The sequence below is a fragment of the Leptosomus discolor genome, chromosome 2, assembly GCF_034619465.1.
Source record: "Leptosomus discolor isolate bLepDis1 chromosome 2, bLepDis1.hap2, whole genome shotgun sequence".
Taxonomy (NCBI): domain Eukaryota; kingdom Metazoa; phylum Chordata; class Aves; order Leptosomiformes; family Leptosomidae; genus Leptosomus; species Leptosomus discolor.
The window spans coordinates 37,971,155-37,996,222 of NC_141392.1; the positions used below are offsets into that span (position 1 = coordinate 37,971,155).

Genomic DNA, 25,068 nt, shown 5'->3' on the forward strand with positions numbered 1-25,068 from the left:
GCTCAAGATTCTTGGGAAACACTGTTTCGTTGAGACTGTCCTGGGCATCTCATGATTTAATCCATAATTTCACATACAGTGACAGCCAGGGTGAGATCTCCAGCATTTTCCCTTGCCTGCCTCTTGCACTGTTTTTCTTCTGCCAACCTGCTGGCACAGCAGATGTTATTGCTGCTGATCACTGCCCCTACCAGGGGCTGGCCAATTTTAAGGAAGGCACCCACTGGAGTGGCATGCACTGTGTCCCCTAGCCTCATTGGGATTTTTCCTGTTGTATTAATAAAATCCTATTTATATAATTGCAGATAAATTTGCCCGGTAATGATCCAGTCAAGCACAGAGGGAATAGGAGAAATTCAGCTAAAGTAATTTGAGTTTTCACTCTTAAGACTCTCACGTCCATCTGAAAATCCAACCCTCTGTCTTTCAAGAGAAACTGCTGAACACTAGCTTCTGTGTGATCTGAAGAGGAAAATACATTGAGTGAACACTCCCTGGTGGGGCTGTCCCAGTATGGCTCACGTTGTTGATCTGGCTGGTTTTGACAGGCTGGAGACTTCCCATGGGGAACACTCCTGCAAAATAACCCACAAGGAAATCTGTCTCTGTTACTGTGCCATTTTCTTGAACTGTCAGAAAATTCACAATTCAACCTGAAGATACTCAAGAATCTGGGATTAAAATATTTGCCATGGTCCTTTTAACATGCACTTTTCACAAAGGATGCAAACGAAGGATGGCACCTCTCGAACTGTGGCTGGACTTGTTAGCTACAGGAGACATGGTGACATCTCACATCCACAACACTGCAGAACCTCTCCTCTCTTTCAGACCTGGACTTACAAAGGCACTAAGAGGACATAACTCACCTTTCTGCTTTGTGCTAGCACAAAACACAATGTGTGCATTCCCGGTTATTTGGATCATATGCATCTGTATCCACTCCCTTCCATCCTGCTATCTTTGAAGTCCTTCTTGGCTCCCCAAACTCTATGGACGTGATGGAAAGCATCTGGCCTCAGTTACAGCATCTGCCTCCTTACCTTATAACTTTGGCCAAGTTTCACATGCCTGAATCTCCCATTGCTTCTCCCCTATCATCCCTGACTGTTTTTTCCCTTATTCCTACCATGCTTTTCCCTAATACTGTGTACTTTCCATGGGAATTGGCTTAAACTCCCTATCAGTGTTCCTGCTTGTCATGCTATTAGCACTGGTTGAAGTACACTACCAAGGCATCAGAGATATCTATTGATCAGATTTTAAGTCTCCATGCACATATATTTCTGTGTAGCATTTAACAACTATTTAAATGTCTGTAATCCGCTTTGTTATGCACTGTACTTGATTTTCCCTAGCATAAACTAAAATCAGCAAAACAAGGGTGAAGGGGGGTAAGCAGGAATGCTTCTCACACCAGTGGCAATCACTTCCCATGAGAACCTGGATAAGAACAGCAAGTGCAGGGACAAGAGACCAACGGCACCATAATAAGAGCATAGGAATGCACGGGGAAAACTGCCTGCGAGGCTTCAGGCAACTAGGGTGAAAGGTTACAGATCTGTAAATAGCAGACCTGTAGCACTACAGATCCTGAAGCACTTAAACACTTCAGGTACCATGCAACTTCATTTTCTGTTTACCTTCTTCACCCCACATGGGATTTTACAGAGACTTGCCATATCACCCCTCTTCATCTTTCTTCAGTCAGGCAAGTCTAGTTAGTAATTTTTCATGCAGAGTCTGTCTGATATCTATCTGTGATCATCCTCATCATCCCTTTCAGTGCTATTTTCAATTCTACTACAATCTTTTGAGAGGGCTGCATTAGAATTATACATAATTTTCAAGACATGGTACATGAAAATATTATAGACTGGTCTAGCGATGTTTTCTGCTTTGTTCTTCCTCTCCTAAATAATTCCTAATGTTGTATTTGTTTTTCAGCACAAAGGAGTAATGTAGTGACCTTTTCATTTTTATAACCCCGGCATCTTGTTCAGAGTGAGCAGAATCAGCCAAATAGTTGTAATACACTGTGAATATTTATGTTTTGAAGGTTTTCTACATAGATTATGACAACTGAAGCTGGATCACCACATCAACATGAGCAATGAAGGTCAAAAATCTACTTGTATGCAGACATGCAAGAAGTCAGGTTGAAGAATGTTTATTCAAATAATTTAGACACAGGGTATTTTACATGGGTTGAGAGATGTACCCACAATATTGTAATCATTTTCTCTGTTTGGGGAGAAGACTTGTCAGGTTTTAGAATTCCTAACATTATTTAATTTTCAATAAAGCTCCTAAAACATAGGCTTCTCTTCAGAAATACCTAGAAGTGCTGTTGTCCCATTGCAAGCAACCAACCTTTTGTGCAATTGACTTAGAGTCAATCATGAAAAACATTTTCAAATGAATATTCTTTATTGAAGGATTTTTGGGGGTTTTTTTTTGGATTGCTGCAGAACTAAACAGAGGTACTAGGACGATACCACTGTTTGTATATAAAGCGAATAAACACAGTCTGTTCATCACATCTGAATGGTGCTAATTCTTCTTGGGCCACCATTTCTGATGTGGAAGCTAAAGAAGTATAGCAAAAATTAACCCGTTCCTGCTTGAGTGTGGAGAATCACAGCATTAGCAACATCAGCCCAGTGCTAAAGAATTTCACTTACTAAAAGCCATTGAGGACCTGATGCAAAGGTCTGGCTCCCAGGCACTTCAGGGATTTGAAACTGCTTCTCAATGCAATGCAAAACCAATTTGCATATAAATTCCCATTGTAGCGAAACATTTTATGCTTCCCATGCAGCTGAGATGGAGTAGAATGGGTCCTGAGAAGAAAGCAAAATATTTTAATCTTTTGGAGACTTTGGGGTGACCCCAATCACCTCCTCCCCTGCTTTACTCCCACCAGCATCTTGGAGGCCAAAGTGCCACTTGGCCTGAGGGTTGATTTCTCATGGCAGGCTGCAGCACAGTGAGTGGGAACGTAGCACACAGACTCTGAAGCCCTATACCCTGACCCTACGTGGCAAACCGTCCTCTGTTTAGCATGCCGGGTGTTTGCCTGTCCCCAGAAATATGTTTCATCCAACAGGACTAGCCACAAAGATCCTGCAATAAAGCATTATCACAGTCAATCACAGCTCCTCACTAACATTTGCCGCCTTGATTTTTTTCAAAAGGAAATATCAGAGATTCAGCTGACAGACAATGCAGAGATACAATCAATGATAATTTCAAAACAAGGGAATAAAAAAACCATCAGAGGGTAGTGTTATCACAATGTTACAGATTTATGCTAATCTGCTTTTAGTAAATTTTTGTACCTATAAATGTTGATTCTTTCTGATTATTTTCTATTACTTCTAATCTGAAAAGATTTTTCCATCTTCAATCAAAAAGGCTGAGTTTCTTTCTGTTGGAAAAAAAAAGGGTTTTTTTTAAATTGTTGAGCAAATCTAGTTATCAGAAGTACATGGTGAATTTTGAATTGCTGCAGAAAGACATTCTAAACTATTTTTTTCATGAAAGCCCTGGCTCAGAAAGGCAATTTTGGCAGATATATAAATCCCTTTTTTCATTCAAAAAAGTCCTTAAAAATCTGCTTAAATAAATAATCTATTTTTCTTAAAATTGAGGTAAAATCTATTTTAAACTTCTTCACAGTGTAAAATCCAGACAGCTAATTCACTTCCTCAGAACTGTAAAGTTCATCTCTAATTATATAAAATCAATGCAGGCAGGGCAGAAATCTTAAACTTTCATGAAGAATGCAGTTCAGGAATTCGTGAATTCAGGCAAATGTAACAAACGCTTCTGTCAGTAAAAAAGCTGTTGTTCCTTAAGTTGGAACACTTTGTTTTGACTTATTTAAATAACACATTTCATCTTTTTTACTTTGAGACACCTTTTGTTTCAAACCTGGCAGAGCCTGGGCGGGCAAAAGTACTTGCTAGAGATTCTGTTCACCATTAACTATGTGAGATGGCCTCACTGCATCTCTTTGTTTAGATAGCTCCCTCAGGTGGGTTCATACTAGGTGGCATGAACTCACTATGACCACTCTTCAGAGACAAAGTTGAAAAAAATTACTAAGTCCTTTGAAAAAGAAAATAGGCAAAAATCAGTGCAGCCAGTGGGAATTGTCCAGAGGATCCTATAGAAGATGTGAGCTGGGACTTCAGTGGCACATGACAGCATCTGTATTCACACTGCAGAACAACAGCCTAGTCTAACTCAGATGAACTGAAAAAAAAACAGAGAGCCTGTGGAATTTCAGTCCTTCAAGATATTCAAAATTTAAATGAATTAAACCCTGATCAACCTGACCTGAGGCTGAAGACAGCCCTGCTGTGAGCCCAGGGTAGGATGAGAAGACCACCTGAGGTCCCTACCAACCCAAGTTGTTCTATGAGTGTGGTTCTCAAAACAGTTCTACACTACTGTAAAAACTGGAAGGAACAATTTGTACGAAAGCAAATTCCCTCTGCCTTCTCATCCTCCAGTCTGTTAAGATACACTTGGGTAAAGCTACCTTCGCCAGCGAGCACTATCCCAGCCCAGTATTAAACTGTGCTTACTCCATTAAATGGGATGTCAAGGAAGAACACTACCCCTGAGACCATATGTGACTGAGAAACATGCATCCTTTTCCTAAGCAAAGTAGTGTCCCTCTGCTTCCTTTTCACAGAAAATTTCTCTTGAATGGGGGGGGGGGGGGGGGGGATACAGAAAAACAGAGTGCATTCCATTTTGAAGGCACCTAGGAGCCTTTCAAAAAAGAGAGAACGGGCCTAGAAGACTGAACACTATATATGTTTGTTTGTTTTCTTGTTCATTTTCAGCTTGTGATGAAAAGCTGATGGAGACCTCGAGCCTGATTTTCACAAAGGCAACCAAGTTTAAATACAGAAGCATTAGCAGGAGAACAGAAATAAGTGACCAGGCCAACATCCTGGAAAGCCTTCTAGCTAACTGGATAGACCAGAAGCTGTAATTAATCTGCAACACTACATTTAAGTTAATGCAAACATTAATGAAGGAAATGTTCAGAGATTTCTTTACATAATTGCAAATAGCAGAGCAATGAAGTAAAAGACTGTGTGAGAGAAGCTACTATTCAGTAGAAATAGCTGATGGGACAGTCCTACAAGGCATCATGGAAACATAAATTATAAACCTGTTTGAAGATACAGACACAAGGCATTTTATAATATGTATGGAACATTAGAAGATCAACTGGTCTAGCAATTTGAAACTGTTGTAACTCATGACCCAGAAAAATTCATACCTTACTTAAACAACTAGAACATACCGTGCAAATTTTGTCACTGACAGTGCAGTTGTATTTTGCAGATTCGGGATATTTTTCTCCAACAGGGAGAACATCTCATACTAGTTTTGATAATGTTTGTGAAAGTAGTGAGGTGATATTTCTCTTTTAGACTTTGCAGAATCATTGACAGAGTCACTTTTAATACTTAACGTACAGACACATTTATTAATAATCAGAGAAATTCCTTTAATTCTGAGGAAACAGGGCAACATCATTGGATTTCTGTCGTTGAATTTGTCAGACACACTTACCTGCTGACTTTGTAAGTTGCTCACAAAAATCGCTTTCTTTTCTTACAACATACTCCAAAGCAACATAACTGTGCATGTTTTCCAACTTGTATGTCATTGCTATACCATTACATCAACCTAAAAAATAAAACAACCCAAAACCAAACCCAGAGGCAATGACTGTTATTGATTGTCATTAACTTATTCTTCATCTATGCAAGCAAAAGTCCCAAGATACCAACACAGTCTTGTCTAGTATACAAAAAAGTCCACAGCCGAAATACTATCCTTAACATCGTCCTATGTATCTATCCTGTAATCCCCTGCCACATTCATTACATCTCTTTCAATTTCTGCAGCAAAAGCTGCTTTCATCAGGTAAGTTTGATTTTCCCCAGAGCAAATACAACCCATATGTTGAATAAATGGGTCAAAAAATACAAATATACAAATTTTAAAATATTAAAAAATGTAACTGTGAAGCATGTGGCTGAAGGTTCATTTCCTGGTTTGGGCACTTCTATACATCTGAGTGCTTGCAGTGATCATAACATGATTTTCACTGATTTGGGTTGTGGACAAGTCCATGTGTGGATGTGTGTCAGGGTAGGAGTTGTGGGTATGTGTGCATTTTCCTTCCCTTCAGCTTCCATTAGCTGGCCCTGTTGTTCATCAGTAAGGCTGAAATCTTAATTCAGCCTCTTCTGAATATTTACACATCAGTCTTTGTATTCATGACAATATACTATTTTCTGAAGGATCCTGCCTTATTCAATGCACTGGATGCAACCCTTTCCTGGGAAATGCTTTCTGCCTTTTACGAAGTACTGTAAAATGAATGTAGATAGTACCAAATATAAAATGTAAAAAATGTAACGTCATGTCAAAAGAGATCATTGACTCAGCAGCTTTGTAGCCTGGCACTCAAGATAGTCATGAACAAGCTATTAATCCGCAGATACTACAAATACATATACGCATGAAAAGATGTCACCAAGAGAAAATGTGAACAACCCACCACAGGGTATCTTCAAATCTAGCCATAAAGACTCCATGTCCATGGAAGTTTGTTTCAACTGTCCCAACAGAGTCACACCTGTGTTTCCAGCAGACTGAAGCACTAAGATATGTCACAAAAGCAGAATATAAACGTCTCTGAAATCTAGACTTTCACTCTCTGGTCTTGAAAAGGCAGCGTCACATTTTGGATTAAGCATGCTTGATTTGGCCTAAAATAAAATTACTTGATGTCTTTTTATATCAAGCTAGAAGCTTTACTTTGCATCATTGCTTTGCTTAATTGTAAATTGTGGACGAAATCCTTGTCTGACATACAAATGTGCAAATGCATATCCAAGGGCAGAATTTGTCCATGTAATATCAAATTAATGTACACATCTGGTAGAATACTTTTTTAGATTCTGACATGGAAAAATGCATTAACAATTTGCAGCAAAATTTAAAAGAAACAAAAATGACTCGTCCATTTTGTACAAATGAGACTTGAGCACTGAATCCAATAAGAATAGATAAGTTTTGGAAGAATACTGACTTTTAAGCAAAATGTGTATTTTACATCAGTCATTCCTGATTCAGTGGGAATTCTTGATATGATATAAGAATAATTTGTATCTCTTTTTATATAATTCATACTACACAGAAACAATGTGTCTGTAAATAGACCTAGGATTCAGTATTAATAAATAGCAAAGTTTTATTTAGAATTTGTGTTTCCTGTAAAACAACTTTTAACACACATGATAAAAGTCTTATAATATTCAGAAATAAAATACAGTGATTTTGAAATATGCTCACTTTCTTCAAGTGTCAAGAGTAATTCACTCTATTCTGCATCTGAGTTCTTCTAATAGTTCAAGAAGATTTTGTTGTCTAGGGCCAACAAATTAAAATGTTCTGTCATCATCCTGTAACACCAAAGTTAGACAACAACATTTCTAACTTTTTGCACCCTGTGGCTTTCTAAAATGTATTGTCTGACTTGACAATGTAAATGTATTTTCTTCTGTCATCTAATGAACTGCACATGAAAACAGATTTTTTAGGAAAATAACTTATTAAAGCCTGTAATAAGCATCACTAGTTAAGAAAGCTGTGTAAGAACTTTTGTTTCTAAATCACATCTACATTTTCTAAATTTTTACTGTTCAGAAGATCTCTGCTCTTTTCCTTTGTTATTTCATGTTACTGAAGAATTCATCACCAAAATTCAAATTAACTCATCAAATCAAAGTTGATTTACTAATCTAAAATGACCAGGACTGATCATCCCTCTCCAACAGTATCTGAGAAAGACAATTATGCATGCATCTAAACCAAGAGACAGTACGTCCATTTCAGATGTGGTAAGGAGGCAGGAAATTAGCGCTAACCCAGCTAAAGCAGACATAGGTGCAGACATAGCCCCAGCAGCCCTCCCACACCACTGCTCCCAGCCACAGGAACAAACACCCTATGGAAGTGTCCCTGGGGGCACATGGCAGGGAGCAGACATGCAGGTCACATTAACTTGGAGCTGCTCTGCCTTATGGAAACACATTTCAGGAGCAGGTAGTAACAGCCAGGCTCTCTGAGCAAGAGGATCATCTAATTCCAACCGCATAGTCCACTAAGGCTACTCACTTCACGTCATTATGCAAAATATCACAGGACGCCAGGGTATTCTGTAATTCAGAGAGAAAAAATCAGTTGGATCTTTTTACAAAGACGTAAATTGTTACTGTTATTAGAATACATTTTGACTGAGAAAGCAGTCGTATCCAGGAAAGCATGTATGCTTCAGCCTAAATGTGTTTTAAGTCCAGTGAGATTGATAGGGCTTAAGCACTCAAAAATAAACAACATTGCTTAAGAACTTTTCTCTAAAAAATCTGAGCGGTACAATGACAGTAGCAGGAGCACAAGCTTGGGCCAGATGGAACACCAAATATTCAAAGGGTGCTGCGGACATCCGTTTTGGAACAAAAATTCAAAGTATCTGAGAAGTTACTGGATGTGACAGATGCTCAGTTGCCATAGATAATCAAATCCTCTTTACCAAGGTGATTAAATATGTCTGTGGGTGGCTGGTTTTACTGAAAATGTCTGCCTTAGAATCAATGAAGCTTATTTTGCTATACTCTGTATTTGATGTAATCAGAGTATTTACTTTTGTATACCTAAAATGGTCTCTCAGTTTTCCTGGGGTGTTGGGTTTCTGTGTGGTGGGGTGGGGGGGGTGGGGATGTGGGGGGGGGGGGCACTACAGGGGTGGCTCCTGTAAGAAGCTTCTAGAAGCACTCCTGCTCCAAGTTGGACTCACCTGTGGCCAAGGCTGAACCAATCATCACCTCTGCAATAACATATTTAAGACGGGAAAAAGCTGATATACAGGTTTCTGGGAGCAGAGGAGTGGGGTGTGAGAGATGCAACCATGTGGACACCCAGGCCAGTGGGGAAGGAAAGGGGGAGATGTGCTGGAACAGAGATTCCACTGCAGCCCATGGTGAGAAGGAGGCTGACCCTCTGCAGCCCATGGAGAGCAACAGTAGAGAAGATGACCACCTGCAGCCCATGGAGGACCCTGTGCCAGAGCAGCTGGCTGTGCCTGAAGAAGGCCATGGCTCTAAGGGAAGCCCATGTTGAAGCAACCCATCTCTGGGAGGACAGCAGTCCATGGGAGTGACCCACATTGGAGCAGTTCATGTAGAATTTCAGCCTGTGGGAAGGACTTATGCTGGAGAAGTTTATGGAGAACTGTCTCCTTTGGGAGGGATGCCATGCTTGAGCAGGGGAAGACTTCAAGGAGTCTTCCACCTGAGGAGGAAGGAACAGCAGAGATGACATGTGATGAACTGACCACAACCTCCTTTCCCAGTCCCCTTGTGCTGCTGGAGGGGAGGAAGTAGAGAAAATCAGGAGTAAAGCTAAGCCTGGGAAGATGGGAGGGGTTGGGGGAAGGTGTTTTAAGATTTTGTTGTATCTCTCATTATCCTATGCTGATTTGATTGGTAAATTGGTGGTGGTGTTTAAATTCAATTGATGGTTTTTCCCCAAGTCGAGTCTGGCTTTTGCCCATGACCATAACTGGTGATTGAGCCCTCCTTGTCTCAGCCTTTGAGCCTTTTGTAATATTTTATCCTCCCCATCCCACTGGGGCAGGGTTGGGAGCGAGCAAGTGGCTGCGTGGTGTTTAGTTGCCCATCTGGGTGGACCTGAACCATGACACCTGGCCATAACATGGCTTCCGGAAAATAACCTATTCATTGAAGTACTATAAAAATGAAAAAAGTTGTCAATATCAAACAGAGACTGAAGCTTAGAAACTACTTATAAAGGTTCTGATAACATTTCTGTAAACATATTGTTATATGATGATACTTTTTCATGTCATGATAGCAGCTAGATCAGGACCCCGACGGTCATAGGAAGTATATAGGTGCTGAAAAAAATCTTGAAAAAGACCACTGGAGTGTTGAATCAAGCATACAAGATATAACTTACTGGAATTATGAATTTCATAACATTGGAAATGCGATTCCTTCTTGTGCTGCGTTCTACTCCTTCCACAAAAATTCTCAAATTAATTCCAAATAATCATGTTTCAACAGAGATGCCACCATAATGTGTTAACTGTAACTAGATGCAATGCAAATGTACTGCTGTACATAGAGAATATAGATTTGTAAAGAAAGATTCATTTTATTTGGCCTTTGTGAAGGACATCAAGATTTGTACACTTCTGATAAAGAATTCTAACATTGTTGAGACTGTGTGCCTGCAATGTTGGATCAAAGCAATCCTTATCCCAAATTTGCATCAAAATTTGCCATAAAATCTATAGATTTGGGACATGAAGTATTGGCAAACTGAGTGGTAGCAGTTTACAATTTGTGAACAAATGTTCTTAGACTACCATGTGAAAATACATCAATATCTTATGAGCCTGGAGAATAATTCATTTTTTAGTAACTAAATAAACTCAAAACAACTTGTTCTCTGTTGAGCATGAGCAGAGCACACGACGCACAAGGATGGATGAGAAAGGTGAGGGCACACAGCACTTCCTACAAGAATAGTCTCCCTGGAAATGCTCCTGACTGTCACAAGGTGCCCACACAGCTTTGGGCAAGTGATACACATCCCTTCTATTAATACCTTTTTCTTTGAGAACATTGTAGGATAAATTGCTCTACACATGTGAATTTTGCTTTTGTTTTTGAATTTCTGGGTGAATTGATTTCTTTCCTTATTGCTTACTGTTGAAATCTAAACATAATTTGCTTTTGTTAATGACCCTCATATTTTCATCTGCTCCTGCTACACCTACTGCTGCTTATTTGGGGAACAAAGCAACAGAAATGTCAGTAAGTAGCCTGAGATCCTTTAGCAATGTCTTGGGGTTTCTAAGAAATATATTTTATTTAAATATCTTCTCAACAACACTCAGTAAAGTTCCTTAAAATACTCCCCAGCTAAGGCTATTTAAAATTTCTAGCATTTTCTGCTTTACAAAGAAAACTATCTTAGATTTAAACAGTTTTCAAAAGGTGTCTGTAACTCAGGAGCTCAAGTCACATTTTGAAAAAAGCTGTCTCTCTAAGTGCCTTTAGTCATGCCAGAGAGGAAGATTTAGATTTCTAACTCACTTAACCTTTTAAAAAAAGTCTGTCATGCATCTGAAACTAATTTACCCTATGCTTTCTAAGTCTGTAGGCATTCATTCCAAGATGTCATCACTCTGTTGTCAGTTTTAAAAAAGCTCCATGTTCAAATTTTCTGAGCGCTTTAAAATTTTTGCTAGTTTTGAAATAAGTGATTTGTCAGTGCTTCTTCTCAATCTTTCCCTTTCCATAGCTAAAACTTCAACAAGAATAGAAAGCATTCAGCTTCTTTTTTTTTTGTATTTACATTGTAATAAATATATTGTAGTGTGTGGTTTAGATGCCTCTATTTTCATGCCTAATAGTAACATAGAATCTGCTATGGTTCAAGAAGCACCTTGTAATTTTTCTTCAAGATCGGAGAGAGGAGTGAAGGGCCATAGAAGCCCTTTTTGCATCTTTCCTAAGACCAGTGCCAGCAGAAGCAACTGCATCATTAGTCCTCTCCTTGTGGGCAATGAGGTTTGTGACAGAAGCCTGTGCAGAGCAATAGGTACAGGTGCCAGGCTCGGTTTTGTCAACAGGGATTGGGAGAAAAAAACATGCAACAGTCTATTCACCACCAGCATCATTTTTTTCAAAACATGTTGGCACCTCTTTAGCAAGTAGGGAGCAGGAAGTCCTGCATTCAAATGTGCAGCCCTCATTCCTGTAAGAGATTTGGCTCAGTCCCCTGATAGGCATTGATGTTTTGCATTCTGCTTTCCAACATTCATCAAATGGGCCCAATCCTGGCCTCAGGACATTTCCACCTTTTATTGACAAAAGGGACTCTGCCACATCTTCGCCTTGATTTACCAGTGAAAAATAATGATTCAAAGGGATCTCCCCATTTTACAGTTTACCATGTAGACCTGCATAGCTTTGGGACCAGCTCCCTCTTTCCCAACATGAAGTAAGGCCATCAGGAGCCAGGCCTTAGTCCTCTCTCTAAAACAGGCTCAGCTCAAGCACTGTGATATAGTTGCTAAAGACTTATGAAGTGCAGAAATAACAGAGCTGCCATCTAATGTTTAACTGAAATGTTTCTCCAGTAGATAGCAGCTCTCATGAACACTGTGACCATGAAGATTACTGCTATTCAAAACATGTTGAAACATAATGCAAAGCCTTGTAGGTAAATTGTATGCAATTTTCCATGTATTGGAAAAGTTTTGTTCTACTTCAGCTGTGTAATCTCACAGAGGTCTTACCACACTTGCAACTCATTCTGACAATTCCCAATTAACAATCCCAAGCTTAGCCTCAAGTGCAAAGCTACATTTCTTTTAAAGGAACATAGAAAAAAATACTCCGTATGTCTTGGATATACTATAAATTACTGTGAAGCTGTGTGTTCACCCTTATCACCCAGTATACAGATGCTTTTCTACTTTCCATCTCCATCTTATCTCAAAAAGCACCTGAGGACATGCTGAAGAGCTGTCTGTTCACCAGAAGTATTTTCATGGTTTGTAGAGGGATGATTGAATGTAAGGTCTTGGGAATAAGAGAAAGAAAGGATTTAAACACTCATTCAATCTGAACAATTAACTCCTTTTGGCAAAATATTTTTGAGCGTATGATGAGAGCAATTCCATCCTTATTTTTTTTAGACAAATAATGATGGGCAGATTGGACAAAATATAATGTTTCATTCCATGTTCCACTAATAACTTTTCAATCATCGTGAATCTACTCTAATTAGATTGCAAATATATAATAACTTTTACCATGAAAATTACGAGACAGATGATAATTTAATTAGGCTCCACACTTCACATTTCCACATATACATAAATGCTTTAGAAAATATTTCATAAAATTAAGTGATAATACATTTTTTGCTTGGAACCCAAAGGAAGTAGTTTAGAAATGATTTGACAGACTGAGAGACAAGGACACAGAATGAGAATTTCTTCAACAGAAATGCCTTATCCACCTCTGACAAGCCTTTTCTCCTCAGCCAAAAACCTGTGTGTTGTACAGATAATGCCACTGTTGAAGTGACAACGTAATTGAAAAATGAGTAACAAAGACAAGCTATCTGAGGGCAGCACTGTCAGGAGCGATGGTCTCCTCAGACCTCAGTGGTGTCTCACCCCACTGGTGCCAGCAGGCCTTTCCTTCTGTGATGGATCGCATTTACAAACAGGGAAGAAACTCAGCAGGGACTGACTTGTTCGTGTACTTCAGGGAGCACCTTTGATTTTTTATGATGTCATCTTAGGGTGGAAGGACTAAGGGTCAAGGATGTGCCTGGAAGAAGATAAGGATGCTGCTGTTGCATCTGATCTATGGGGTTGCTGGGTCCTGACTGTGGTAAATGGGTCAGCTCCACTCATCACCCACCCCTTTTCAGTGACTGCTCCAACTTGCTCTGACTTTTTCCCACCTTCTGATTCTCTGAACCACTTTGCCTATTCTCACTTTAGCATCCTGGAGCAACTTTGTGAAGCTTTCATCTTCCATTTCTTTCTTTTTTCCTCACATGAAGTTCCGTATCTGTCTTGCTTTTCCGTATCTCTTTTCTTGCCTCTTTTTCTTGTCACCCATTAATTTCTCCTTGTTGTCCTTCCCATTTTCCTGTTTTCTGTTCCCTTACCTTTGAGTGCATGCCATTGTGCTGGATATAATACATTCTGCAATAGAGAGCACTCCATGGAGAAGCCACTTTTCATACTTAGAATCACTCCTGTCCCCACCAGCAACACAGTGACTAACCTTTCCAAATCCTGACAGTCATATTTTAAATCATCTAAGCTTTGTACACAAATGGCCAGAGTTGTCTATGGTCAAAGCATCACACTGAAGACCAGAGGCATGTGTCTGAACCTCCCTCCCAATCTCTACCTACGGCAGCCTCTAGCCAGTTCATCCACAAAGGGACAGGGTGGGAATTACACCCTCGGCCGGCAAGGTTAGCCAGCAACACCAGAGCTGGAGACCTGGTCTCTGTCCCTACCCAAGACCCAGAGGTCTCCTCCTTTAAAATCCCTGAGTAAAGGATGCTGTATACCACTCCTAAATTCAGGAGCACTGAGTTCATTTCCACCCCTATTCTTAGCAGCACAATGTGCTGAGGGCAGCTACTGAAATTGGATATGGAGAAAAGTAAGGTCATAAAAACATACAGTGTACATTTAAGCATCTTTCAACATTTTTGCATCAGAAAAAATTGTCCTGGCAGAGGACATCAACTAATCCCTGCAGACCACAGCTGGAGGACTGCCAGGCTCCTGCACCAAGGAAAGGAGGACTGCAGAGGCTGAAATAGCCTGAATAAGCCTGAAAAAAAATTCCAGAGAACATTTGCTGTTTCAGGGAAGGAACTTATTGGAATAATAATAATTACAAAATGAAGTCTGAATGAATTCTGAGAATACCTTCATAACCTACAGGAGAAAAAAAAAATCATCCTGTGAAAAACTGATGGGGAAACCTTGGAATAAAAATTATGTGAGTTAGGAATTTATGGAAATACTCTGTTGTCTAGTTTTTTGTCTTTTTATTTTTTTTTGGCATTGCAGTGACTTGTTTTCTGAATGAACAGCCAACTCTTAAGATCCACCAACGACAATTTTCCCAAGCCATCTTAGAAATTAGATAATAAACAAAAAGTAGATTTCTTTAAATATGCATATTTTACTCTCCACAGCAAAGCTAACATAATTCTTCTCATTCTGGTAATAAACATTTTTTCCCTTACTATCTCAAATATAAAAAAAATAATTGATTGACCATGGACTATAGTGGTACTGAAGATCAATTATTGAGTGCAGGGGTCACTGCTTTTATCTATACACTAGAAAACTAAGGACAGTTTACAATTTATTTTAACATTTAAAAATGCCATATTTTCCTGAACATGCTACAGCTCTAATTAATCTTTGGTAAAGTCTTCAAAAAATCACAGGAGGATTTGTAGAACGTTTCAGTGCTGCAAAAGCTAATATATTCACTCAGATCATGAGATCTGTAAAACTCACTGCAAGATTAATATAATATTTTAACATAGGTAGCTCTAGAGGCCGTATTCCACCTCCATTATGTGCCAAGCCTGGCAGCTGTGCCAGGCTTCGCCTTTTAAACCCAGCTGTGTCTTCCCTGAACTGTCTTAATAAAAGTTCTGTTCAAAGAGATATTAATCAGACTTGCTAGACTGCTGGGACTTAATGTTTCCACTACCTACACTTTTATCTAGCCTTATAAACTTTATATTGAGATATAAATTAAGACTTCAAGTGTCAAGTGCTCTTATTTGCTTCTCCAACTCCTTGCCTGAGGCTCCCTTTAATTTTAAGCTATCTGTTGAGCTATCAAACGATGCATGTGAGAATGTCATCGGCTTTGATACGATGTTTATTTTTTCCTGTTAATGAAAAAATTTCCTGGTTTTTATGCATATTTCTGGTGGTTTAAGAAAATGACATCTATGTATTGCTTTAAGGTTCACTATGATGGAAAGGCTTTTTATTAAAACAATATTTTTCTCTACTTTCAAGATTGGCACTTGCATCCTCTAATTCTGACAGTTTACATTATTTCTCTACATAATAGGATTGAAGCAGTGGAAGATTAACAGGAGGCAATCTAATTTAATGGTTGCAATCATAGTTGATGAAGGAATGTGTTAATCAGGAAAAACATAACTCTGATGACTTCCTATGTAAAAAAAAAAAACAAACAACAGAAAAGAAGGAAAAAATGGAGATGAGAAATCTGTGCCGGGTGGTCTTGCTCATCTGTATATCCACTTTTGTTCTAGAATCATATTTTAATATTGATATTCTGGCATGAAATTGCATCCTAAAGTGCATAGGCTGTGTCAGCCTGATGGCTCAGCCAACAGAAAATATTGAGGAGTTACTCGAACTTCTTCACCAACACCTGGATAGTTACTGATGGAAGAAAAACACTTTACTTACTAAATCATCTGTTTAGGCAGGGCTCATGCCTGTGTAGCAGAAATGATCTGTGGGATCAATTCTTCGTCTCAGATGTACTTTGACGCTACAATTATATGTATGTGCATGACAACTTGAGAAAACTGTACCAGGATATTGTTGGCCATTATTTCCTAAACAGATATAAACTGCAATCTGTCTGATGCCCTAATATGTAATGTAGCATGCAGCAGGGTATTATGACCTCATGAACCAGCCACTCAAAAACAGTTCAGGGAACTGCTGACCCTCTTCTCTCCTTGGCAGGGGTTGAGGGGATGCATTTCCATAAGATAATGTGTATGGCATTAGTTAGATATTATCAATATGACATGGCAGATAATTTAAAGCAATACAGTAATTGAATCAAACAGAAGTTAACACACACAGAACACACTTCCTCATTTTTGTCTCCTATTTCATTCAGGGGGTGAGGGAGAAGAGACTGCCATTACCCAAAGGATGACCCTTCCTTCCCAGATGTCCTGATTATCCCCAGCCATTTACTCCATGTGTGCAAACGGACAACACAGTGATACTGCTTCTGCATCCCTCATGCCTAGACAGTAAAGGTCTCTCTTCCTGTGGCACTTCTGCAGGCACCTCAGTGGACCACTGCCTGGTGAACCAGCTGCTGCTGGCCTCATGTGAGACAGCAATCTTCACCTCCCAGGGCTGTGCATAGAAGGTGATTCTCAACTATAAAGCAAAAACCACTACTTTAATCAGGCCCCTGCCCACCCCATCCCCCCAAAAAAAACCCAACACAACCTTCGTTCTGTGATCAGATATATTTATACAAAGTCAATCTGGCCACAAAATTGCATTTCTATCTCAGGGAATATTTCAGTGAGTGACAAAAGAAAGAGAGAAACGTACACTGTACACAAAATTAACACCTTACATAAATATTACACAAATATTTGCTGTAGAACACTGCATATTTTTGAGGATTTATTTTATGACTATAAAAACATATTCTCCATGTGTTATGTAGAGTCTGCTGTATATCTTCAGTGATCAACACTGAACAACTCTACAGAGCTCTTTCACCAACAAACAGTTCTTGACCCTTGCAAGCAGGAACAGCATCCCTTCCCAATTTCAGGAGCAATGTCGTGCAGTCTTTGGTTCTCCCCCAGTTGCCACCTTGTGGACAAAATGAATAAGCAGGGACACGCAGTAAGCATGTAAACATTGCTGTGGCATTGTTTCCCCTCTCTGCCAGCCATATGGAGTGGTGAGCCCATAGGATTGCTAACAAGAACTGTGCCAGAAGAATGACAAAATGGGGCCAGAGAACTGTTTTTGTCAAGAAATTATTCACCAGTACCTTTCTTTAACACCTTTGCTTGGAAATAATACTATCTCTCAGCAGCAGAGGCCTGAAGACCAGAATAAACTTTAACCATTGCTTTGTGCTGGGATATGTCTCTTTTCAGCAAAACCCGAAAAGCATCTCATCATTATTACTATTATCATCATCATCATCATCACCATCCTTTGAAGGACATGGAATTAATGGGCTTAATGTTATGAACACTGAATAACCACTAATTTTAGAAGTGCTGAGTATCATCTGATGCAGAACTTCGGGTCTTAATTACTTGCGCTACTACAGAGATATTTCTGTTAGCTGGAGAAGCTGAACAAGGACTTGCGTTTCAAACGACCAATCACCTATTAAAGACAAGCTGCAGTGAAAAGTTCACAAATAGAAGATTTTTATTTAGTGATTTAGTCATTATTTAGTGATTAGTTATGAATAGCATCCATCTTTGTGTGCTTCATGGTTCATTCACAAACAAACAAGTTAAATACTGTGGATAAAATATTCATAACAGGTAACTCCTACAACTCCTATGTTACTTGTTTGTAAACCTGTTCATCTTACTGTTTCATAGAAGGGAAATCCTTGTACTTAAAAAAGTTAGCCTTCAAGAGCTATGACCTTGCATTAACAGCAGTATCCAGCATTTTTTTTCCAATTTGCAGCACTTCAGTTCTCCCAGAAGAGAACAATTCAGGCTCAATCTTCTGAACACAAACATTTCTGGAAGCTACAAGTTATCTCATTGCTTTCGGCATATGGCCAGTTTCTGGAACTGGAAGAAAAGAAACACCGTGTAATTTCTAAATCTAGGCATAGAAATAAATAAACAATAAAGTAGAATCTGGGGCAAGATTTCATTTGGCCTTTGGGTTTTGAAACAAGTATAATCATTAGCCTTTTCTCACAGATGCAACATGCACATACGATTTATTATTGCTGATGGGCAATCCATCATGTTCCTATCTGTCCTCCTCCCTTCAGGTCCTCTCACTTTTTGAGATGTTCTCCCCTATTCTGTGCTTTGCTTAGTCTTCTGCATTTGCTTAACATTTTTTTCTGAGCTAAGATCTTAATTGTCAAAATTGACTCTTAGAGAAGTTAATGCCATGGCTCCTTAGAGTTTGAAATATTTGTTGTGCCTTCAGGATATCTTACTGAAAAGCAGGCTTTGCAAATCCACTGTAATATAGTAGTCATTTCCCCCTGTTCTCCTAGGAAATCTGTAATTGTCTTTTCCAATTGGTCTGGAAATGAAACCTGAATACTAATTTATTAGAGGTACTGATCCATATTCATTCAAGATACAGCATAAATAGCAAAAGAGTTAATTCAAAAATGAATTTTGATTTCAAGCTCCGTTAGGAAGCTGATATTTACAAAAAGATGGGCAGTGCATACCTCATTTTTCATCCATGGAATATGTTTTGTTTAAAACTTTACTGTAGAAGACTAAGGCAACAGACTTGCTTCTATGAGCAATTTTATGTTTGGGAGTTCTTGATTTTTTTATAAGAAAAAGGAGAAAAAAAGATTCTGTTTTTTTAAAAAAATATAGCAAATATAGAAATCAAAGTGCACCTCTTACACCTTTCAGATCCATAAAGGAAAAGAAATGGGATGTAACTTGTGAGTTGAAAGATAGTGGTAAATCCTAATATGAATAATGACATGAAAAAAAAAAAAGTAAAGAATGGAAATCAAAGAAATTAATAGAGGATATAAATGTAAAGAGCCATTTGGAACTTTGAAAGGATCTCACTGGAAACAGAAATGGAAAAATCATTGGACTGGAACATTGAATGACAGGGATGGAAGAGGAAAGTGAGGAGGAAACCTTCCCTCAGTGCGCACACAACTGAAGTGGTTTCAGAAACACTTAAGCAGGAGGATATTAGCTGGCTCAACTCAAATTATTTTGAGGTACTAAGGAGAACAGAAGAGGTGATTATAAAAAGGTTCAGCTTTGTGGATAGTATTTAAACGTTTTTCAGTACTGTAATACACAGCAGGAAAATCTACTGCTATTATGCTAAAAACCGCATAATAAGAGGAAACTTTGTAACAGCTAATGTGGATGGCAAGGGAATGGGCTTAGGGTAGGTAGAAAAACCTGTTCAAGAAGAGAAAGAACTGGGTATTTTACCAAGATGTGAGCTGTGAAATTAGAAGTGATCAAAAACCAACACAGCTTTCCACAGTTGCAATTTTCAGGGATGGGGTAGAGATGGGGGGGTAACAAAAATGAAAATAACAAAAATAGGACCAGGTCCAAACCAGCTACATACAGCTTGTCTGAGAAGTAGAACCAAAGTTGGTGTCTCTACCTCAGAAGCTCCTGACAGAGCTCCTTCTGTTTTCTGAGTCAGTTGGAGCCTGGCTACAGATCTACCCTGCAAAAGCAACAGCAGAGCTGGACATTTCCCACCTGGCCTTCTCTTCCTCTGATCCCACCTACTCTCCTCAGCCTGACTGGACACAGCCATTTCCCTAGTCCCCCTGAGACACCAGGCCTGATGAACCTAGCCTGGGGCCAGATGAGAAGCAGCAAACAAGCGCAAGTAATAAGTACCATTGGTTGAAACAAATCCAGTTGTATTTCAATATTTTGTTATGAGTCTAAGGAGAGACATAAAAAGTAGGCAGCAACAAAACTGAGCTTTTTCTTTAGACAGTATTTCACTGGCAGAAATTCATAAAGTGAGATTAATAAAGACATACCTTTAATTAAAGAGATTTTTACAGTTACAATCTTAGGCTATTTAGTCTAATTTGTTTAAACTTCCTACCTGCTAATTTCATTAAGGAGTGAGTCAAGGAAGAGAGGGGTGAAAGTTTTTCAAATGTCTATTTATTCTGACCACAAGAGTTGTGTTTTGAAGTGCACGTAAGGACACTGCAATTTCCCCTGATGGCTATCTCACTTACCTTTGCACAGGACTCCATAGTGTGATATGGATCTGCCCTTTGTGACTTCCTTTTTGTGTCAACCCAGAGCTGCAATCCTGGATATTCTTCAACACAGATGATTTTTGGAAAAGCTATTGAAGGAATGGCCTGAGTGACACATTGCCTGAGTATGGTAGTCAAATAAATGTGGGTTTGGCCTGGTGTGGCAAAAAAAGAAGCAGCTATCTGGCAAAGTCATTCTGCCTAGGAAATGAGAATAAACATTTGCTTTTAATTGTCATCAGGGAGGTCCGTGCTCTACTTTTCAGAGATCAAAAAGATTTTTTTTTCCACTCTAAAATCACAAAACCAAAAAACCACTTTTTTTATTTTGCAGTTTTTGCTCTAAAAAAGTTAATGAAGGACTGAGATAACATTTCTCTTTCTTTATCTGCAAGTGGGCGTGATGGATGGAATTAAATTAATTGATGTAGAAGAGGCAGGAAACTGCTGGAGGGGAACTGAATTACAGAGGCACTCAGAGTGACACGTGTGAAAGAGGACAGAAACACCTGAGGTACAGAAGACCTTGGTTGTACCTACAGATGCGTTTGCTCAGGCGTAAAAGAGGCAGAGCTGTGCCTGCCCTAAGACACACAGGCAGGACGCACATTGTGACTTGAGATGATGTATCCTGCTAGGATCCTGCTCCCCCCTGACAGTTCATTTCCTTTTGGGCTAGAAGTACCCCCAGAAGAAGCTGACACTTCTGACTCAGCTGTTCCTGACAGACTTCCTAAGGGGATTTTTTTGATCACTTTATGATAAAATTGGGAGCTGTTGCAGAAAGCACAAGGAAGTGAGGAAAGATTAATGCTTCATTGCAGTTCTGGGTATCTGCAGGAGACATTTCTAAAATTACCTTGCCTTATGGGTAGTAGCTTTAAATGCTATGTTAGTAGTGTTCACACCACCAGAGATCAGGAGCAATTTCATTCCTAGATCTCATTACTGACAATAAGATGCAGCAGAGTCTGCATCCCAGAAAAGAGAAAATGCACTGACAGCATCTAAGCATCAAGCAACAACATGCTGGCTCAGTCAGCAGCACGAACCTCTGTACCCTTCCCACAGCAGGTTGGCCTCACTTCTTTGCACCTTCCCTTTCCCCTGCTGGGAGCAGTGACACAAGGCCCAGGGGACCTGCACCACCTCTCTGTAACAGGAACAGCCCTTTCCTACACCAGGCACTCCTCCCTCCCAGGGACCTGTGGGATCCCAGAACCATGCTGGGCACAGCCTCCCAAAAGGCCAGTTCTTGAGGCCAAGTGAGGTCAGATCATCTCAGTGACAGGTGAAGGGACATTAAAAGGTCATCCCACCCACAGCACAAACAAGATGAAACTTGCTGGCCCTGTGATACCTTTTTTTTTTTTGCAAGCAGTGTTGTGAAAAATTGAAATAATATTACTGACCACTGCTGTGTCCTCAGGCTTTGTTTCAAGTTTTCTGTTTGTTTTGTGGATCCTTTTATTCCTTAGAAAAGTCCTTGCAATCTATTTATTTGTCCTTAAAAACACAATACAGGGAGCTGTCCAGCTAAGTACAATAGCCCATTAGTACAAACCTTGTGTATGAACTGGCCATCCCACAAAACTTTAGAAATTTTTATTTTCCTGTTTGGTCTCCTGCGATACTTTCTCTGTATATTTTGTGTTTTACTTCATAGAGTTTAAGTGTTATTTTCAGGGCTCAGTTGGAATTGTCATATTTAACACTGAAAAATCTCAGCTACTAATGAACTTAGCAAAGTTGAAGAGACAAAGCCCTTTGTAGGAGACTATCTAGCAGAAAGAGAGCATACTTAATATGGACACAGAGGAAATAAGGGGTGAATAGTAGGTACTAACAGACACTGTCGCATAGAACTTGTAACCAATCGCATAAGTAAGGTAACTACATGCTGGGCAGGTGGACAAAGCGAGATAGACAATCTGAAAATGCATGATCACATGTACGGAAGTAAAAAAGTATATAAGAGGCAGTCAAATGTTCAATAAGCGGCTTTTGCTTGAAACCATATTGGTTGGTATGCAGAGTCCATCCTTGCGCGACCACAACTGGTGACCTCGACGTGATAACAATTAAGGAGGCTTGATCGCACAACGGAGGCAGGCAAGGGGCTGGTCAGGGGGGAGAAGACAAACTTCTCCGAGCATCCAAGAGAAGGGAAGTGTGCACACGAATCACCTGGGAAATTGCAGGTGGGTGACCGGGAAGAATGGGAATCCCTCTAAGTAAAGAGGAAGAAAAAGTTTGGGAAATACTACTATTTATACTCTCTAAGAGAGATGTGAAGATTGATAAAGAAACTGTGACTAAATTGTTGCATTGGGGACAAAGACGGGGATTTTTCAAAACCCCGAACAACGTCTTTGAATCTGGAATATGGGCCGATATGGGTCAGGACTTGTGGGACTCAGTCAGTGCTGGCTCGAAGGAAGCAGCTAATCTCGCTCCCATCTGGAGACAGATTAAGATCGTTTCGGAGGATATTAAAACAGAAAAACGAGTAGTGCTTTCAGCGCAGCAGGCTTTGACCCCAGAAGCCCAGGCTCTTAACGAGTTGCGAGCATATCCTGTGGATGCCCGACGATTTTTCGGGGGGGAGGATTATGAAATAATTCCTACTGCACCACCTTTACCATCCATGCCTGCACCGCCTTTACCGTCCACGCCGCCGCTAGACGACTCCCTCGTGGAGAATGCACCGAGGAGTTTAAGCCACAACCGATACGAGAGGAGCCTGAATCGTCTTCTCTTGCTTCTCCTACTAACTATGAGCTACATGAGGAGTTATTACGGCAGAAGGAACAACTAAAGCATATAATGCAGATTGTACAGCAATTAGTGGGGGGAGCGGGAGGTGCCGGGGGAGCAGGAGGTGTGGGGGAAGCGGCAAGCAGACACTTAGATTTAGAAACAATTAAGTTCTCAGGAATGCGCCACTTAACCGATCCGCCCGAGAAAGAGCAGCCAGAGGGTTGGGGGGGGGAATGGAAAGCAGGAGCGGCCCCTCTGAACCATGATCCTTCTCAGAAATGGCAAGGGATAATAAGAGAAGCCATAAGTGGGCTCCATTAGACTGGAAACTCATTCACGAGGCACAAAAGTCAATTCAATAGTGGGGTTTGCAAAATCCGTATGTACAAGCCATAGTGGATTCTATATTTTCGGGCCAGTTGTTGACACCCTTTGACTGTATTAAGCTGACTGAAATGCTCTTAACCCCTACGCAACGGTTGTTGTGGCAGGCAGATTGGGAGTCTCGAGTCGATCCTGCAATATTACGAAATCTTGACCGCAATCCAAATGACCCCTTGTTTGCGGCCACAAAGGATATGCTGTTAGGAAAGGGTCCATTTGCTGACCCCCAGATACAGGCACAACTCAACCCTGCCATTTTGCAACAGTCACAAGCTCTGGCCACAGCCATGATAAAACAAGTCCCACAAATGGGAAAACGACGGCCACCATATACAACCATTAAACAGGGGGATCAGGAGTCATTTGTAGAATTTTTGGATCGCTTGAGGGCAGAATTAGATGTGGCACCCGGGCTAACTGCAGACATGAAGGCTACACTTGGCATGGAATTGGCAACCCACAATGCAAATTGCACATGTCGAAAGTTAATTGCGACCCTTCCCAAAACCGCTACATTAATAGACATGATAGAAGCCTGCTCTAAGGCTTCATTGGTAGAAGAGGAAGAAAGAGCAACGGTGCATGCCAAGGCCCAGGCACAGGCATTGGCCATTGCTCTCAAACAGTTTATAACGAAAGAAAAAGGGAATAAGGGACCGAGGTCACAAAATTGCTTTCTTTGTGGACAAAGAGGTCATTTTAGGCGAGAGTGTCCCAATAACAAAGAGAAAAAGGAACCAACAATTAGCAGCAACAACGGGGGACCATCGGCAGGTACAGGCCTTGCTGAGGCATGTCATCGTTGTCAAAGACTTGGGCATAGGGAGAATGAATGTCGGTTGCGTTTTAGAAAGGACGGGACGCCCCTTGCCCCGTGAGCTGATGGAGCAGGAAACTGGAAAACGAGCGCAGGGAGAGGGAGCGCAATGACACCAATACCCTCTCAAGGGCAGGCTGCCTGGCCGGTATGCGATCCGCAATGGCCGGAAGTGCCGGAGTGGACATGGTCACTGCCATCCCAATCACCATAGAAGACAAACAAGTTCATGTAGTTCCATCCACAGCTAATGGGCCTTTAGGTAACGGATTGAGCGCTTTGTTATTGGGATGATCTTCTACTGCCAGGGCAAGGTGGCCCTGACCCCGGCGGCCTGGCCAAGCACCTCCCGTAGCCCCTGCCGGTGAAGAGAAAGGATCGGCAGGAACAACAGACCGATGAACTGACCACAACCCTGATTCCGTGTTCCCCCCCTGCGCTGCTCGGGGGGAGAATGGAGAGAAATTGGGAATGCGGTTAAACCCGGGACAGAGGGGACGGGTGCGAGGAAGGTGTTTTGGGATTTGCTTTCATGAGACAAGGATGATGGCAGGGGGGGATGGCAGGCGGAGCATGGATTCGGCAGCGTTGGGGGGGCAGAATGATTGTGAGAAATTTATGCTGTTGTAATTGTAGTGAAGGGCCGAACGGTGGAATGTA

At 40.5% G+C, this 25,068-nt stretch overlaps 1 protein-coding gene across 1 annotated transcript; it reads left to right on the top strand.

Moving 5' to 3' along the window:
• The first annotated feature begins 22,842 nt into the window (after positions 1-22,842).
• LOC147415957 (endogenous retrovirus group K member 8 Gag polyprotein-like) lies at positions 22,843-24,469 on the top strand. Its single transcript, XM_086460395.1, has 2 exons — positions 22,843-23,151; positions 23,570-24,469. The coding sequence occupies exons 1-2, from the start codon at positions 22,843-22,845 to the stop codon at positions 24,467-24,469; spliced, it is 1,209 nt and encodes a 402-aa protein (XP_086316521.1).
• The last annotated feature ends 599 nt before the right edge of the window (positions 24,470-25,068 follow it).